This window comes from Lissotriton vulgaris, chromosome 7, assembly GCF_964263255.1.
Source record: "Lissotriton vulgaris chromosome 7, aLisVul1.2, whole genome shotgun sequence".
Lineage (NCBI taxonomy): Eukaryota > Metazoa > Chordata > Amphibia > Caudata > Salamandridae > Lissotriton > Lissotriton vulgaris.
In genome coordinates, this window is record NC_141695.1 from 1,728,221,169 (window position 1) to 1,728,238,362 (window position 17,194).

A 17,194-nucleotide genomic window follows, 5' to 3' on the forward strand; every position below is an offset into this window, starting at 1 on the left:
GAGGTCCATTGAGTTTGGTGAAGGAAGGATGGGAGTTACCTCTCAAAAAGCCTAAACTAGACATTGTGGACTATATACTTGGTATCCGCTCCAGGATGGCTGAATACATGGAGAGAGCATCCAAAAACCTTGAGGCCAGTCAAGAATTACAGAAAGCTTGGCATGACCAAAAGGCTGTTCTGGTTGAGTTCCAGCCAGGGCAGAAGGTGTGGGTGTTGGACCCAGTGGGGCCAGCAGCTCTCCAGGACAAATGGACTGGACCCTACCCTATCATTGAGAAAAAGGGAGAAGTCACCTATGTGGTTGACTTTGGTACCCCTAGGAGCCCCCACAGGGTGCTCCATGTAAACCGTTTGAAAGCATTTGTTGACAGGGAGGACATGAGTCTCCTCATGGCCACAGATGGAGAACAGGAGGAAGAGAGTGACCCTCTCCCAGACCTGCTTTCCCAGAACCCTGATGATGGTTCAGTTGATGGAGTAGCCTTGGCAGGCAGCCTCACTGAGCAGAAACAGGTGGACTGCAGACAGGTGTTGCAGGCCCACAGACATATGTTTTCACTCACACCCAGCCAGACTAATTGGTGCACCCATGAGGTGGACACTGGTGACAGTCTGCCTGTCAAGAATAAGATCTACAGGCAACCTGACCATGTCAGGGATTGTATAAAGGCTGAGGTGCAAAAGATGTTGGAGCTTGGAGTGATTGAGCCATCAGAGAGCCCATGGGCTAGCCCAGTGGTCCTTGTGCCAAAACCTCATACCAAAGATGGGAAGAGGGAAATGAGGTTTTGTGTGGACTACAGAGGTCTCAATGCTGTCACTAGGACAGATGCACATCCCATTCCAAGAGCAGATGAGCTCATTGATAAATTGGCTTCTGCCAAGTTTCTGAGCACATTTGATTTGACAGCTGGCTACTGGCAAATCAGACTAGCTGAAGAGTCAAAAGCCAAAACAGCATTCTCTACCCCTAGTGGACATTATCAATTTGTGGTAATGCCCTTTGGTTTGAAGAATGCACCTGCCACCTTCCAAAGGTTGGTGAATCAAGTCCTTGCTGGGTTGGATGACTTTTGTGCAGCATATCTAGATGATATTGCTGTCTTTAGCTCCACCTGGGAGGATCACCTGATCCACCTGAAGAAGGTTCTGGAGGCCCTGCAAAAGGCAGGCCTGACTATCAAGGCTACTAAGTGCCAGATAGGGCAGAGCAAGGTTGTGTACTTGGGCCACCTAGTAGGTGGCGGTTAAGTTCAACCACTGGAGAGCAAGATCCAGACCATACAGGACTGGGCTCCTCCAACTACCCAGACACAAGTCAGAGCCTTCTTGGGCCTGACTGGGTATTACAGAAAATTTGTAAAGAACTATGGATCCATTGTGACACCATTGAATGACTTGACATCTAAGAAGCTGTGGCCGTCTAGGGACGACGAGGGACGGGTCGGGCCACCCCCCTAATTTTCCACTTGTGAGTACATCTAAGCGGTATATAGTGACACTTTTTACTGACTCTTATTTTAAACATTCTCTGTTGACTGTCTCCTGATCTACCGCCATCATGTCCATACAATCAACCCTACCTGATAACTATCTGCTGAAGGTAGTCAACAGAATAAATTCGGACAGGAGGAAATCTCTTGGGAAAAGTAATAGTAATATGGAAGTCTCCCCTCTAATCGAGCCACAAGTCATTAATATTATGGATACCAATTCGCTTACTGTAATTGATACATCAACTGTGGACACGAACAGTTCACCCGTAGTAACCAATGAGGTTATCAGTAATGGGACCATAGCGGACAACGATCTGAGCGATACTTGTGTAGGCACTCCCCAACAGTCACTGAGGGGCACAAGATTAATGAGAGCTTGTAGGAAAACAGTACCTAAAAGGGGAAACTATCATTCAGGTAGAAAACACAAAAAGGATTTAACCCATAAGGATATACCAGAAGATATAGGGACATTAATTAAAGATAGCTGTGTCTCTATCGATCCTGACCAATTAGACTTGCTGATGGGTTCTATTGATAAGAAACTTAAAATGATTATCGATCCACTGCTTGTCAAAATTGAGGGCCTGTGTGGGGAAGTTTTAAGATTAAGGGACGCAGTTGACCAACAAACTGCTACTTTGGATAAAACTGTATTAAGGTCCAAAGACATAACTGTGCCAACTGCACCAATTGTGGTCTCAACTCAGGAAAGGGCCCCACCAGGAAATATAAATAGCCCCCCTGCTGTAGTTAATATTGGGATACAATCACGCAAAGAACGACCTGCTTTGACTACCTCTGCTGTGCAGGATAAGGGCAGACCGTCTCAGCAGCAGAGAGCTGGGTCTTCAAGTCAATCAAGCCCAGGACAGGTTACCCCAATTCAGGATGTTAGAGTACTACCTATGTCAAATGGGGAACAGTCTGGCAATAAACCAGCCGCGTTAACAATTACAGCGACAGCAGCCGCTACAGGGGGAACTAGTAAGGGTGCAGTTAGAGCAAGTAAGCGCCCTGTAGACCTCCCACCCGAATGTGTACCATTTGTTGTAGTTTTAACGAATGTCCCACCTACTACACAGGCCCTTAATTCCGAAGAGTCGGCAGATTCACTTAAAAACAAAGCTATATTTTGGCTTAGTCGACACTGTGGTTATCCAGTTGGCTACTCTGATCAGATTATTTCTGTCAGAAGAGTCAACTGGATAGGTAATACCAGTAAAACATGTGGGGGTGACTGCGTGATTATAAATTTTAAACATCCGCAACATGTTGCGACGGTCCTCCTTAGAGCGGCCTCAATCACGCAGTCTGAGACAGATGTTGTTGCAAGGCCATTGGGATATTTCTACAACCATTTAAACAGGTTACACTCAGTCAATAGTCGGGAAGGTCTTTCTAACAATAATAATTACCATACTAATGTAAACAGACCAGGACCACAAACCCTCTGTTTCTCCCATCAGGATGGTTCTTTTGTTTCGCCAATGCATACGATGAATTTGCCCCATGGCGGGAATAGATTTTTAGCACATGCATCTAATTTCCCATCAGCAAGTGATAGTTTAATGTCACCCGTTAATGGGATGTTTTATCAAGTCCCAATTCAGAATAGGTTCCAGTCATTGAGTTTCCTGGACCAAAATGATTGACATAAGAGTAACTTAGCCCGGGTGATGGAAAATGCGGGAGAGTTACAAAAGTCCTTAACTGAAGAGATTAATACTGTGAACATTGATTGTATGATAACTGGGGGCGTTGAGGAGCACTCAGAGTTTAATATAGAGCATTTTAATGTAAATAATATCGTGTCCGTATCTATTGATGAGATGCCAAATGTCACCCCAGCAATGGTCAAGACAACATGTCATATTGCTAGCTGGAACATTGCTGGTTTGATGGCCAAAGAAGTTATGCTGGGCTGGAAAGATTTCACTGGTTTATTTGATATTATTTGTTTACAGGAAACATGGTGTAAAGAATATAAGGGGAGCGATGGTTTTGTTTCCTATGAGTTGCCCGCATTGGCCTCACCACATGGGAGACCTAAAGGAGGTCTGCTAGTTATGATTTCAGTGAAGTTGCCTGTATTAGTTAAAAAGTATGTAAAAGTGGGGGTTCATTCTCAAATCCTCTGGCTTGCGCAAGGTGAATGTAGAAATGTTTTGCTGATTAATTTCTACAATAATATATTTGACGGCACTAGGCACACAGTGATAAATGACTTACATAAAGTAGTGTGTAACCTTGTAGAGAATTTTAATGGTGTTTCCGAATTTATTTTTGTGGGGGATTTTAACGTTTCCATTTGCCCCTTATCATCCCAGAATCTATGTGGTGTATATAATCATTCAGGGGAAGCTGAAGCTCATTTTCCTCACCATCAATATGGTGAGACCCTGAATAACTTTTTGTTAGATTATAACATGGAAATCTTGGAAAATACAAAAAATGATTTGGGAGAAAGTGTCCCAACATTCACAGGGAGGGGGGCCAATACGGTTATCGATGTTATATGCATGTCTACCAACCTAACCCAAATGTGTTCTGATGTCAAGGTGGTTGACGTAATGCTGAGTGATCATAATTGCTTAACCATCGAAGTTAAGCTCTGGTATACTACCACCTCCCCCAACACGGGTACAATTGTTAATATTGAACCACATAGAATTAATGGAGTTAGGCTGAGGTGGAAGGGAGACAATGCAGATGAAACATCTGACTCCATTATTATTAGTTGTATAACGGAAATCTCGGCAATTCTTGAACAGGAGAAACCAGATATTGCCAGTATCGACCACTTTGACAGAATTAATTATAATATCAGGAAAAAGTTCACTAAAGAGGAGGGACACATAAATAGACAAAATAGGGGTTGGTTTGACCATGCATGTTCAAATGCCCGGAGAGATCTTAAAAAAGCTTTATCTGCCAAACCACGAGATAAGTGTTTAGTGATCCAACTAAGGCAGGACTTTAAATTGGTCCTCAAACTGCGAAAGTCTGAGTTGCAGCAGGTAGCTTGGGACAACCTAAGCCAAGCAGCAGAACAAAGGAACTGCAACTTATTTTGGACCACTGTAAACAGCCCCTTCCTCAAAGATGAGGAGGCCCCAGTGCTAACATCTAATGTGAGCATAGACTCATGGATCCAACATTTCTCGATCATATTTGATTCTGGCAATAGTAACGCCATTGTAGGAAAAAGTTGGCCCATAGTTGCTCTAGATATAACAGTAGAGGAAGTTATGGTTAGCATAAGAACTAGTAAGGGAGCGAAGGCCCAAGGACCCGATGGGGTTCCTATAGATGTCTATAGGACCGCCCCGGAGATTTGGGGCCCCCTATTAGCTAAAATTTTTAATGCAGCAGTATGCTCCAAAATACCATCTACTTGGGCAGAATCCATTATAATCCCTATATACAAGAAAGGAGAGCGGGACAAAGCAAAAAATTATACCCAGGCAAAAAAAGGGTCCCTGTATTTATGCTTCGCCGACTTAAGCAGTGCCTTTGATATGGTTGACCACGCCCTACTCTGGGCTAAACTGCTTGATATGGGAGCTCCAGACAGCATAGTGTATTTTCTAGCTCGCCTGTATGAAAAACTTAGTTCCAGTGTACGATATGGGCCTAATGGGGAATGCACTAATAAGTTTAGGATAGGGATAGGGATAGGGAGAGGAATCAGGCAGGGGTGTGTTTTAGCACCCCTACTGTTCACCCTCTTCATTAATGAGGTGGATGCTGTCTTACAAACAGTATCGGCCGACGCCCCAAGAGTCAAAGGTCTTGACATCCCTGTGTTGCTCTATGCGGACGACGCAGTGTTGTTGTCTAGGACCCCCCTGGGCCTTCAACGGTTGATGGACAGGTTTGTCCTGTTCATCAAAGACAGGAAACTTGTGATCTATAGGTCTAAGACCTATGTGATGGAATGTTCAGGACGAGCCACGACTAAAACGAAAGTTAACTCCCGTTATTTTATAGAAGGAGAACAGGTCTTAAAAGTAGACAATTTTTGCTATCTGGGGATCAATTTCTCAAAAAATGGTAGCTGGGACATTGAACACAGAGCGGTTAAAACTAAGATGATCAGAAGTGCCAATGGGGTTTTCGTTTTCGCAAAGAAATTGGGAAATAGACGTATAGCAGATATGCTAAAAATATATCAATCGAAATGCCTATCTGCGGCCCTTTACGGGGCAGGAGTCTGGGGTGTGACACATGCTGGGAGCCTTCAGATAGAGGAGAACAACTTCTTGAAAAGGCTCCTTTGTCTACCCAAATCTACATCTAATACCCTGGTCCACAAGGAAACGGGGATGCACTTCCTGAACGATTTAATCATGCTAAGACCCTTATTGTTGTGGCGATCTGTTTGGTTAAATGAAGGCACCTCATTAAATAGAGCTATTATTGAGGATTGCCTCACCTTGGACCAGCACTTAAGGATCCCCTGGCTTAAATATAATATCGAAAATTTTCAAAATGTTTTTGGATATAATGTGATCATTGATCGGTGTTGTGTATCTGATAACTCCAAATCAAATATGAAAATCATGTTTTTGAATTACTGTAAAGAGAGGCGTGCCCTAGAAGATTTAAAACTCTCTTCTTGTAAATTGTACAATGGCCTGAATGAGTATAGTGGACTTCACCCTTATCTGACTCAGGTGTCTAGAGTCTCACATCAGTTTGTTCTCACTAGATTAAGGATGGGAACAGCTCATCATCTGGTCGCGTGCCCTGATGTAAAAACACGCCCGGTGGGACCATGTCCATGTGATTGTAAGATCGAACAGAGTACTACGCACTTTCTTTTTTCTTGTCCCTTGTACAGTGAATTACGGAAAAATTATTTAAAACCTATTTTGAAAAGATTTGGAGTAAGAACAATCACTGAATCCATGAAATTGCTTTTTAATATGCACCATCCAGACATTTGCTTTTTTACAGCTACTTTCCTACTCAAGGCTATTGGTGCTAGGAAAAGTATGTATTTTTAAGTTTGGTTTTAACTATTTATTCCATCTCACATTGGATAATTATTGTAATATGTGTATTCTTTTCATGTTTTGTATCTTTTAATAATGAAATGTTTGTAATGTAACTGTTGTGCTTTTATGGACATGTTTTTATGCTCCGAATAAAGCTCTATGAAATGAAATGAAATGAAGAAGATGCCCAAAAAGGTTCAGTGGACAGTTAGCTGTCAAAAGGCATTTGATGACCTGAAGAAGGCCATGTGCTCTGCACCTATCCTGAAGAGTCCTGACTACTCCAAACAGTTCATTGTACAGACAGATGCTTCTGAGTTGGGGGTGGGAGCTGTGCTTTCACAACTTAATCAAGATGGTCAAGACCAGCCCATTGCTTTTATTAGCAGAAGGCTGACCCCCAGGGAGAAACGTTGGTCAGCTATTGAGAGGGAGGCCTTTGCTGTGGTTTGGGCCCTGAAGAAGTTGAGGCCATACTTGTTTGGTACTCACTTCCTAATTCAGGCAGACCATAAGCCCCTCTTGTGGCTAAATCAGATGAAGGGTGAAAATCCCAAACTGCTCAGGTGGTCCATTTCCCTACAGGGGATGGACTTTACAGTGGAGCACCGCCCAGGGACTGACCATGGTAATGCAGATGGTCTCTCAAGGTACTTCCACTTAGAACATGAAGACTTATCTGGTCAAGGTTAAGTTTAATGTCCCTGCGTTTGGGGGGGGGGGGGGGGGGGTTATGTAGGAGAGTAGGGTCTGCTATCCTATGGTCACCCAAATTTTTTCTTTTTGCTTCACTGGTTTTAAACTTACTGAGGCTGTGGGCCTGCTAATCAGACCCCCAGCCTGCTGTTCTCTCTCTAAATTTATAATACATGTGCTATAGGTACATACCACAATTGGAAATGGACTCCTTGTCAGCCCCTGTACCATGCACTATAGGTGCTCAGGGCATAGGTGCCACCAAGGCCTACCAGGGGCTGAAGCATAGCTTTTGCCACCCCTGGCTGGTTCTTAAATTGACACAACTGGCTGATCACTCAGCTGGGGCAAGTGGGTGTAACCACCCCTTGCTTAGATATAGTATGCCTATATCTAAACCTATATCTGGACACATATATAGCCTGTAAGCCACTCCTATGGAAGGCCTCATCAATCCTGGAGGCAGAGTGCGTGGTTTTATGTGAGATGGAGCTCTGGCATGAGCTGAGCCTGTCTGCAGCTGTCGGGAACAACTCCCTAAGCTGATCCGGGATAATGCCATACCATATACTCTTAAGCGCCTTATAATCCTCGCGGTTATGTAGCAACTTTGGTTTGGCTTTATCAAAACATGTCGTGTAAGGTGTCATACGAATTGGAATACTACCCCCTCGCCAGTTCTGGCGACGGGGGTAGTATTCCACCCTTCTAGAGGGATAAGACATGTTACTTTACTGAAACGCGGTTGATTTAAAATGAGCCTCAGATCCACAAAATGGATGCCCCTGCCACAGACACGGGTCTGGCCTCCTGCTGCTGGCCGAAACTCAGCATATGGTGGCCTGGACAAAGGGTTTCCTGTCGCAGGGCGGTGTTAAACCACCCCAGACAGGAGATAGTGGATTGTAGTAGGGAGGTTTCAAAGAAACCAGACACTGCCTGGGGAGCACAAGGCTGCCCCTTGCATAATCCGGCCAAAACGGTTCTGGGGCCTTCCAGCCCCAGTCCCAGCGCGGCCTGGATCAAAGGAAAGGGGTGTACCCACCCCCTTCCTGGGTCCCACCCATAGGAGGGGACCTAGCAGGATGTCCAGCCCACCAGATTCAAATAAGAGTGGGAGCAGTGCCAATGCAACTCAGATCATCCTGAAGAAACATAAGAAACGAATTCTGGACCCTTCGACTTTCTACTCGACATAGAAGACTGAAGAATCTCCCTTGTGGTCAAGGAGTGACCACCCTGTGCAAACAGGCAACATCCAGCCCTCGACCCTTGCTTTGTTGCAGTTCCCGCCGGAACTCGATCGACAGAGATCGACGAGATCAAGCTTGCCTGCCTTCTCCCTGCCCGATCCACAGTCCCATATTTACAACAAGGGGTGGTGAGGGACAGAGTCTCTGAATTAAGCAGAAAGCTCTCACCCAGTCAAGAGATCAGGGCTAGATCCAACACCGTTTTTTAGCTCACTGCACCATCCCAGTTTCAGAACCTGGCTGTATGCAAATTAGTCTGTTCCTGTCCCAGTGCATGATGGGAACAGGGCAAACCAAACTACAAAAGCCAATTCTTACACTGGGAAGGAAACAAGCTCCCGGGGACCGGTTTCTGGCATTACAGCCGTCTTCGGCCCGGTTTGCTTGAATCCTGATGGTGCAATGAGCAAGGGTCTCACATCTGAGAATACCCTTCCACGCTTAGGGTGGCCAAAAATATTTACAACAAGGGGTGGTGAGGGACAGAGTCTCTGAATTAAGCAGAAAGCTCTCACCCAGTCAAGAGATCAGGGCTAGATCCAACACCGTTTTTTAGCTCACTGCACCATCCCAGTTTCAGAACCTGGCTGTATGCAAATTAGTCTGTTCCTGTCCCAGTGCATGATGGGAACAGGGCAAACCAAACTACAAAAGCCAATTCTTACACTGGGAAGGAAACAAGCTCCCGGGGACCGGTTTCTGGCATTACAGCCGTCTTCGGCCCGGTTTGCTTGAATCCTGATGGTGCAATGAGCAAGGGTCTCACATCTGAGAATACCCTTCCACGCTTAGGGTGGACAAAAATATTTACAACAAGGGGTGGTGAGGGACAGAGTCTCTGAATTAAGCAGAAAGCTCTCACCCAGTCAAGAGATCAGGGCTAGATCCAACACCGTTTTTTAGCTCACTGCACCATCCCAGTTTCAGAACCTGGCTGTATGCAAATTAGTCTGTTCCTGTCCCAGTGCATGATGGGAACAGGGCAAACCAAACTACAAAAGCCAATTCTTACACTGGGAAGGAAACAACCTCCCGGGGACCGGTTTCTGGCATTACAGCCGTCTTCGGCCCGGTTTGCTTGAATCCTGATGGTGCAATGAGCAAGGGTCTCACATCTGAGAATACCCTTCCACGCTTAGGGTGGACAAAAATATTTACAACAAGGGGTGGTGAGGGACAGAGTCTCTGAATTAAGCAGAAAGCTCTCACCCAGTCAAGAGATCAGGGCTAGATCCAACACCGTTTTTTAGCTCACTGCACCATCCCAGTTTCAGAACCTGGCTGTATGCAAATTAGTCTGTTCCTGTCCCAGTGCATGATGGGAACAGGGCAAACCAAACTACAAAAGCCAATTCTTACACTGGGAAGGAAACAACCTCCCGGGGACCGGTTTCTGGCATTACAGCCGTCTTCGGCCCGGTTTGCTTGAATCCTGATGGTGCAATGAGCAAGGGTCTCACATCTGAGAATACCCTTCCACGCTTAGGGTGGACAAAAATATTTACAACAAGGGGTGGTGAGGGACAGAGGTGATGGATCAAGCCCTGATCTTTGGACTGGGTAAGAGTGGTCTGCTCAATTCAGACACTCTGTTCATCACCACCCCCTTTTCTAAATCGTTTTTGGCCACTATAGGTGTGGCAGGGTATACTCAGACATGAGTCCCTTTCTCACTGCTCCATCAGGATTCAAGCAAGCCGGGCCGAAGACGGCTGAAATGCCAGAAACCGGTCCCCGGTAGCTTGTCTCCTTTCTGGTGAAGAATTGGCTTGGTAGTTTAGTCTGCCCTGTTCCCATGATGCACTGGGCCAGTGACAGACTGATTTGCATATAGCCAGGTTCTGAGCCGGGGTGGGGCAGTGAGATAAATAACGGTGATGGATCAAGCCCTGATCTTTGGACTGGGTAAGAGTGGTCTGCTCAATTCAGACACTCTGTTCATCACCACCCCCTTTTCTAAATCGATCCACAGTCCATGCAGAGCTGAGACCAGTGGAGGCGACCGGAAGCGCGGGGCACGCCATCTTGAAAAGGCCACGAGACGCTGACCGCGCAGCCCACGAGTGACCCTCGCAGCTGTACACCGGGGTTTGAGAAGCCCCAACACCGAGCTCCACTTGCACCAAAGCTACCCCCTCCACACTCGACGAGTGCTGCGTGGGGCCCTTCTGCTTGTGTTGGCTCGACGCGTTGGCCCGGTCACTTGCCAGCTGGCTTGTGGCCCCTGTGCCAACGAAAACTTGAATACGACTTGCTTTTCTGGTTGCTCCAGATCTGCACCAGCTCCTGTGAAAAGGAGCCCCCACTCTGACCCTCCTGGTTCGAGTGATAAGCAATCTCCCGGTTTCGCGTGGATTGCTTTTGCCAAGTGCTGTTTGCTGAAATCTTGAAGCCGACGGTGCTGACGGCGAGAGCCTTTGTGGGACAGATCGTGACCCGCTCCTGGACGTCGCAGATGCCCCAGAGCCCACGTGACAGCGGAGAGAAGCCTATCGACAACCACCTGATTGCGCCCGACATTGCCTGGTTCCGTCCTGGTTCCACCCTGGTCACTGCTGAGTGACCCAGACTCTGTCCCCTCTGCTTTCAGGTACTTTTCTACTTCGATCCACCTTTGGATCGCACCGGACACTTCTGCTTCACATCGCCTGCAGCTGCAACAGCTTCAAGCACCAAGAGCCTGCGTGTCAAAACCCGACGCCACTCCGACCCTGTGCACCCACGGCCTGTGGGTGAGGTAACATTGCAACGCCGGTGTTCCTACACTGGTACACACCTCTAGGGTCTGTGTCTAAAGTTTTGTTCCTCTAGGTTCAGCGGAAGCCTCTTTTAATTCACTTTGTGTAACTTTTACGCACCATTGACATTGCATTGGTGCAAGCCGCACTTTCCGTGCTGCACCCGCATCCTGTGGGCTACTCCCGACTTCAGCATTGCTAGTCCTGACTGCTCCCAGCGAATCTCTAGGCCCTAGGCCTAACCACTGTTCGATTGGTATCTCTTATACCACTTTTTTAGTATATGGTTTAAGTGGCCACCGGCCCTCATCCAAAATTGTGCAACTTTGTATGTTATACTGTGCTTTTGATTTAACGCTTGTGCCCCTTTCCTCATAAAGAGTACTGGGGAGTAATTTAGAAATAAATACATATATTTTTATAATATATACTTGTGTGGTGTCCTTTCATTTGATTACAGGATTGTATGTGGTAAAACAGCTCGCTTAACACGACCTCTTAAGTTAAGCCTTTAAGGCTGCTTAGTCCATGCTACCATTAGGATAGCTTGTCTAACAAGGTTGACTTACAACCTGACATCTTTGGGGTTTGTTTGGACTGATACCAAGTGGTTCCCGAATTGGAAACACTACATATCAGGCCAACTTCTCACAACAGTGAACCACCAACCTTTATTAACTGGCAAACCAGACTGCTGTCTATTTATCATCTTGAGATGGCGTTACATAGACCTAAGGGTATCAGAAGGAAAATTCAGGGGAGTAAATTGTGGCATCCTATCGCTAAGTGGATAGGTTTTTAAAATGAAGCAATTTATGGATATGATCCAACGAATCTTTCTTCTTCTCATCTAATGATACGCTCACAATGTTATTTTACAGTGTTTAGGCGATGGATGTATGTAACTTGCATAATGTTCTGAAGATAAGGTACACTGATGTTTTCTTCTGGTTTCTTTTGTATTTTTCGCTGGATGATTTGCTATGTGTCTGTCTGCTGACATTAATTTCAATTAAAAAAAATAATAATAATAATTGCAATAATCTAATAAACCAAATATATCAAGTGGCAGGGAATCTTCAAGCTCTGTAAAATTGAAATTTAAGGTCAAGTTGCAAGGAAGCAGAAAACTGAGCAGATGTTACCACCTGCCTTTAAATTTGGTTTATGTCAGCCATTGAAATCCAGCATTTCTCAGGGAAACGAAACCTTACATTTAGGGTTTTAAAAAGTCATCTTTACAATACTTCAAATAAATTTCAAGGTCAGAAGAAAGCGTTGGTGAGGATCCTAGATAGTATTTCTGAAAATTATTTAGAACAGATTCCTTTCTGTATAACGGTCAGCCCTGACCTTGGACGCTTCGGTGGCCAATGGGAAGCACGTTCCACCAATTTATTTTAAAATTTCACAAATGTGTCAAATTGTGAGCCCTTTGTCCCCTAATAAGACCTTCCTCCAAGAGAAGGGTTCTTTGGATATTTATTTGATATTCAAGGAGAGGCAGTTGCTTAAAGTCAGTCTCCAAGAGATGTGAGTGAGAAAGAGTTATGTAGGGAAGTCCGCCAAGCCAGTAAAAGGTGAAATACATTTGATGAAATGCAGGAAGTTCCATATTTGTTCTTTGCAATTAATGTAGTTCAAGATGCTTCTAGAAGGTTGTACCACCAGACTGTAGGATGTAGATATTGAACCGGATGCTATAAATTGGTCTGGGTGCTAGTATGTTTTCATCTTTAAATGGTGGTGATGTTTTACTATGCCTTTTCACTGTATCTGTTCTGCCTTAAAATTTAGTAGTACTAATGTGCACAATCCAATGTTATGCAACTAGTTCTTCTACATGTTACTACAATTGGGCACTATGACTTTTTAGATGTGTAATTGGTAACAAGATCTCCAATTTGACATACATTTATCGATATGATTTAAGAAATGAAAACAACAAAAATGTGTACGTAACAACTATGATTTTTCTGTTTTTAATTTATAAACAAAGAGCTGGTGCATGTTCAGCGAGGTGAGGTAAAGAAATATTTCTAGAAAAAACATCTTTCAAATGATTTGAGCTCCAAAACTGCAAAGAAAACAACTGATAAAGGGATATATTTTATGCACTTTGTTGATTTTGAGGCAAAATATTTTTTGGGGTCGTATTGGGGATATGTCACAAAGCTGCATTGTTAATATGCCATGGGGCCCTGTTGAACTAACTCCATGTTTTTTTATAACTCCTAGTATTATTGTATTCAACAAAGTACAGCAAACTAAACCCAGCATGACAGCTAGAGGGAATCAGTAAATAACTTCAAAACTCTTACCTAACCTGTTTGTGTACAAAAAGAAAACAATGAGAGGCTAAACTTTGAGCTGCTAAGCTGTGGTTTCTCTCTTCCTAAATGAAAGTCTGCAAGAAGGCACAAGAAACGGAAAACAAAGACCTAATGTCAACTCTACCTTAAAAAGCTATTGGCAATGCCTTTTATTTATGCTTTAAAATCCAAAACTAAAATAAAAGGCATTGTTATTTACAATGTCAATAGCTCAAACTCGCGTACGAGAAGAATGCTCCTGTGCTAAGTTGTCCAGGATGGTATAGGGAAATGGATGGTATAGGGAAATGGTTGAGAAGAAGTTTGTGAGCCCCAAGGAGACTAGATGCCTGAAGGGTAGATGGTGTTTCTAAAGTTCACTTGGAAAAAGATAGGAAAGGAGACTGAGTCCTTGGGTCGACTTACACTTCTAGTACAGTCACTATTGCAAATATAGGTATTGCCATTTCTTTCTTTGCAAAAAAGTCATCTGGCAGCAGCAACTAGATAGATGGGATGGGGGGCATGTCATGACCAGGAGCTTACAATATCAGGTCATCCAAGATGACATGGGCCAAATGGCAGTGCAGGCGAGGATCAGTTCAGGGTGCCATCCAAACACGATTGGAATTGTGGGTGCATCTACCACTTTTGAGTCTGCAGGTTCGGGAGAGTAGAGCCAGCACGTCATAGATTTAGGTCTATTTTGTACTGATCAAGACCTGGAAGGGAAGAGGTCTTTGGCACACTAATTGCCTGTCTCTTTGAGACATGGTGAGTACCATCTGATTGCACCCTTCTTCCCCTCCACCTGCCCTCCCTTGAGAACTGTCAGGTGATGAAAAAAAGACAAAGGAACCTCTCATAAGCTGACCAGACCCAGGAAGGGATGAAGCCGGGCAGACGCTGCCTGCTATTGTTTTAGCCTGGGACTTAACCCATAAACTAATCCGTAGACCGAGGTTTGGGAGCAGGGACTGAACGCGGAATATAGCCGTATATAACCTAAAGAAGAACCTCTGCTCCAGGGGTATTGTACTCCTTGAATTTTGGATTTTGCAATATTTGGGAATCAAAACTATATACCCTACACTCGTCAAGTTAGCCTTGAGAAAGCCCCGGCGCAATTCGCCAAGAGGGGGCGAAACACGTGTCGGCTGTCCATGTTCCACATTAAATAATAAAGATGCTATTCTGAAACATGAAATAGTCCTGTCCTCTATATACAGACTTGAAAGAACGGATATTTTTCCTGATAAGAATCTTTGTGATCTGCTATGGAGTACACACTCACCACTTCTAAAACTTGTATTCCTACATGAAGCCCAAGAGGTCCAGAGCTTCGAGTGTGTCTCCAATCCCTTATAAAAAGCTTCTTATTAAAGCGTTGTGCAAGCCTTAGAATACTTGGACCTTTTCAACCTTGCCGGCTGCCTGCTATTGTGACTGCAACTTCTGGCCATGGGTAGAAGGGGATGCAGCAGCATTATTGTTTCTTTGTGGTATTGCAACAGCGACAAGGACTGCACCCTTGGTGCGTCCCCCCCTTAATGAGGCTCTCGTCTTTTGAATGTGGTGCATGGATCCAGGAAGGCCGCTCTCCCCACTTTACAGCTGTGTTTGTGATGATCACCGCTAGTGGCGGCTGGTGGGTTTTTTAAGTGGTAGGGCACCAATCCGCCCCTGGCTGAATTGCACAATGTGGAACCAGAAAACATGAGAACAATTCCATCTCCCCGCCTGACCGAACTGTGTGATCCTAATCAAATATTTAATTTCACCAAGTTTCAGGTTTCCAGGTGTACTCCAAGCAAACATTTGTGACTTCCATATACGCATGTGCAACTGTGCAAACGCAGATCTGCCAGTGTGAAAATCTGCACAGTAAGTGCAAATTTGCTTCAATTTTTTTCTCCAGGATGAACATAATTCCATCCATCAGATAACCCTTTTGCTGCACCCCACCTTCTTTAGGAGGGGGTGTGGCTCTTTCACACCCTGGATAAAGGTTTACTCCTGCCCATGTCAGAGAGGCGGTTGGTGAGTACCTGTAAGTTTGTGAGTGTGCACAAACATTCCAGAGCATTCTATTCCCACAGATACCACGTCTCGTCTGCTCCCAGTCCCCCCGAGTAGATTTACTCACACAAGTGCTTTGTACATTCTTCAATGAATACAAACCAACGCCTTTATGCGCGCGACAAACTTACAGGCCTGAATATCCAGAGAATGGAGACCCTGACATTCTGACCCCAATCTTACAGAGCCCACCCACCTGTAAAATGCAAATGTCAGGCCACGGATATAGCGCCAAGGCTGTGCTCACTCATGCGGCCCCCACAGGGGCTGAGGCACATTGAGATGAAGGGATTTGCCCAAATATATACAATGTGGTCCAGCTGAGCCGGTGAGACTGTAAGGTTTCTTATGGATCCTTGCTGGGAAATCGAGGGACTGAAAAGCAAATAGAATAATAGGGGAATTTTAGGAATAGTTTGTGAAATAAAATGAAGGCTTGCAAGAAAATGTGTTAAAGTAATTCACAAGAGAGTTCCTCAGAGAATAACATCACAAGGAGCAATGGTAAAATTAGAAAACATATAAACATAAATTATATAAATGTATATAAAGAAGAGCCTATATCCTGACCTCTGACCTAAAGAGAATTGTGGCACAATGCTTAGCAGGCACATGTGACGCCTTCGGGTGACCTGAAAGCTGCATTACAACAGGCCTCATTCATAAACAGGGCTGCAGTTTGGGGCAGGGCACAGATCTGACCCATGCAGAGCCCTGGCATGCTTCGAGTCGAGGACAATCAGAAAGGTGTCATAATCAGAGCCTCGCCAGAATCCAAACCCTGAATTAATGAGCGCTCTGGCATCATTAGAGGAGCTGTTATCACACCTCTTATTTAATGAGAACGTGCCATCCTCTATGACATCATTACATGATACTGAATGGCACAGGTGTTTTGTTTTTTTACCCGAGAAGCAGAACTGTGAATCTTCCTGTGCCTTGGACTCTAAGCCCTTGAGCTCCTCTGGAACAGGAAGCCCCTGCTGCCACTCTGGGCTCTGCCGCCACTCTGGGCTCTGCCGCCACTCTGGGCTCTGCCGCCACTCTGGGCTCTGCTGCCACTCTTTGCTCTGCTGCCACTCTGGGCTCTGCTGCCACTCTGGGCTCTGCTGCCACTCTGGACTCTGCTGCCACTCTGGGCTCTGCCGCCACTCAGGGCTCTGCTGCCACTCTTTGCTCTGCTGCCACTCTGGGCTCTGCTGCCACTCTGGGCTCTGCTGCCACTCTGGACTCTGCTGCCACTCTGGGCTCTGCTGCCACTCTGGGCTCTGCTGCCACTCTGGGCTCTGTTGCCACTCTGGGCTCTGCTGCCACTCTTTGCTCTGCTGCCACTCTGGGCTCTGCTGCCACTCTGGGCTCTGCTGCCACTCTGGGCTCTGCTGCCACTCTGGGCCCTGCTGCCACTCTGGGCTCTGCTGCCACTCTGGGCTCTGCTGCCACTCTGGGCTCTGCTGCCACTCTGGACTCTGCTGCCACTCTGGGCTCTGCTGCCACTCTTTGCTCTGCTGCCACTCTGGGCTCTGCTTCCACTCTGGGCTCTGCTGCCACTCTGGACTCTGCTGCCACTCTGGGCTCTGCTGCCACTCTGGGCTGCTGCCACTCTGGGCTCTGTTGC

General features: G+C 45.6%; 1 protein-coding gene across 1 annotated transcript in view; it reads left to right on the forward strand.

Moving 5' to 3' along the window:
- The first annotated feature begins 1,563 nt into the window (after positions 1-1,563).
- LOC147706470 (solute carrier family 2, facilitated glucose transporter member 3-like) overlaps positions 1,564-17,194 on the forward strand; it is a 146,934-nt gene continuing 131,303 nt past the window's right edge. The window contains exon 1 of the mRNA XM_086929614.1: positions 1,564-2,710. Coding sequence (XP_086785740.1) covers positions 1,564-2,710 — 1,147 coding nt within the window. The remainder of the gene's footprint in view (positions 2,711-17,194) is intronic.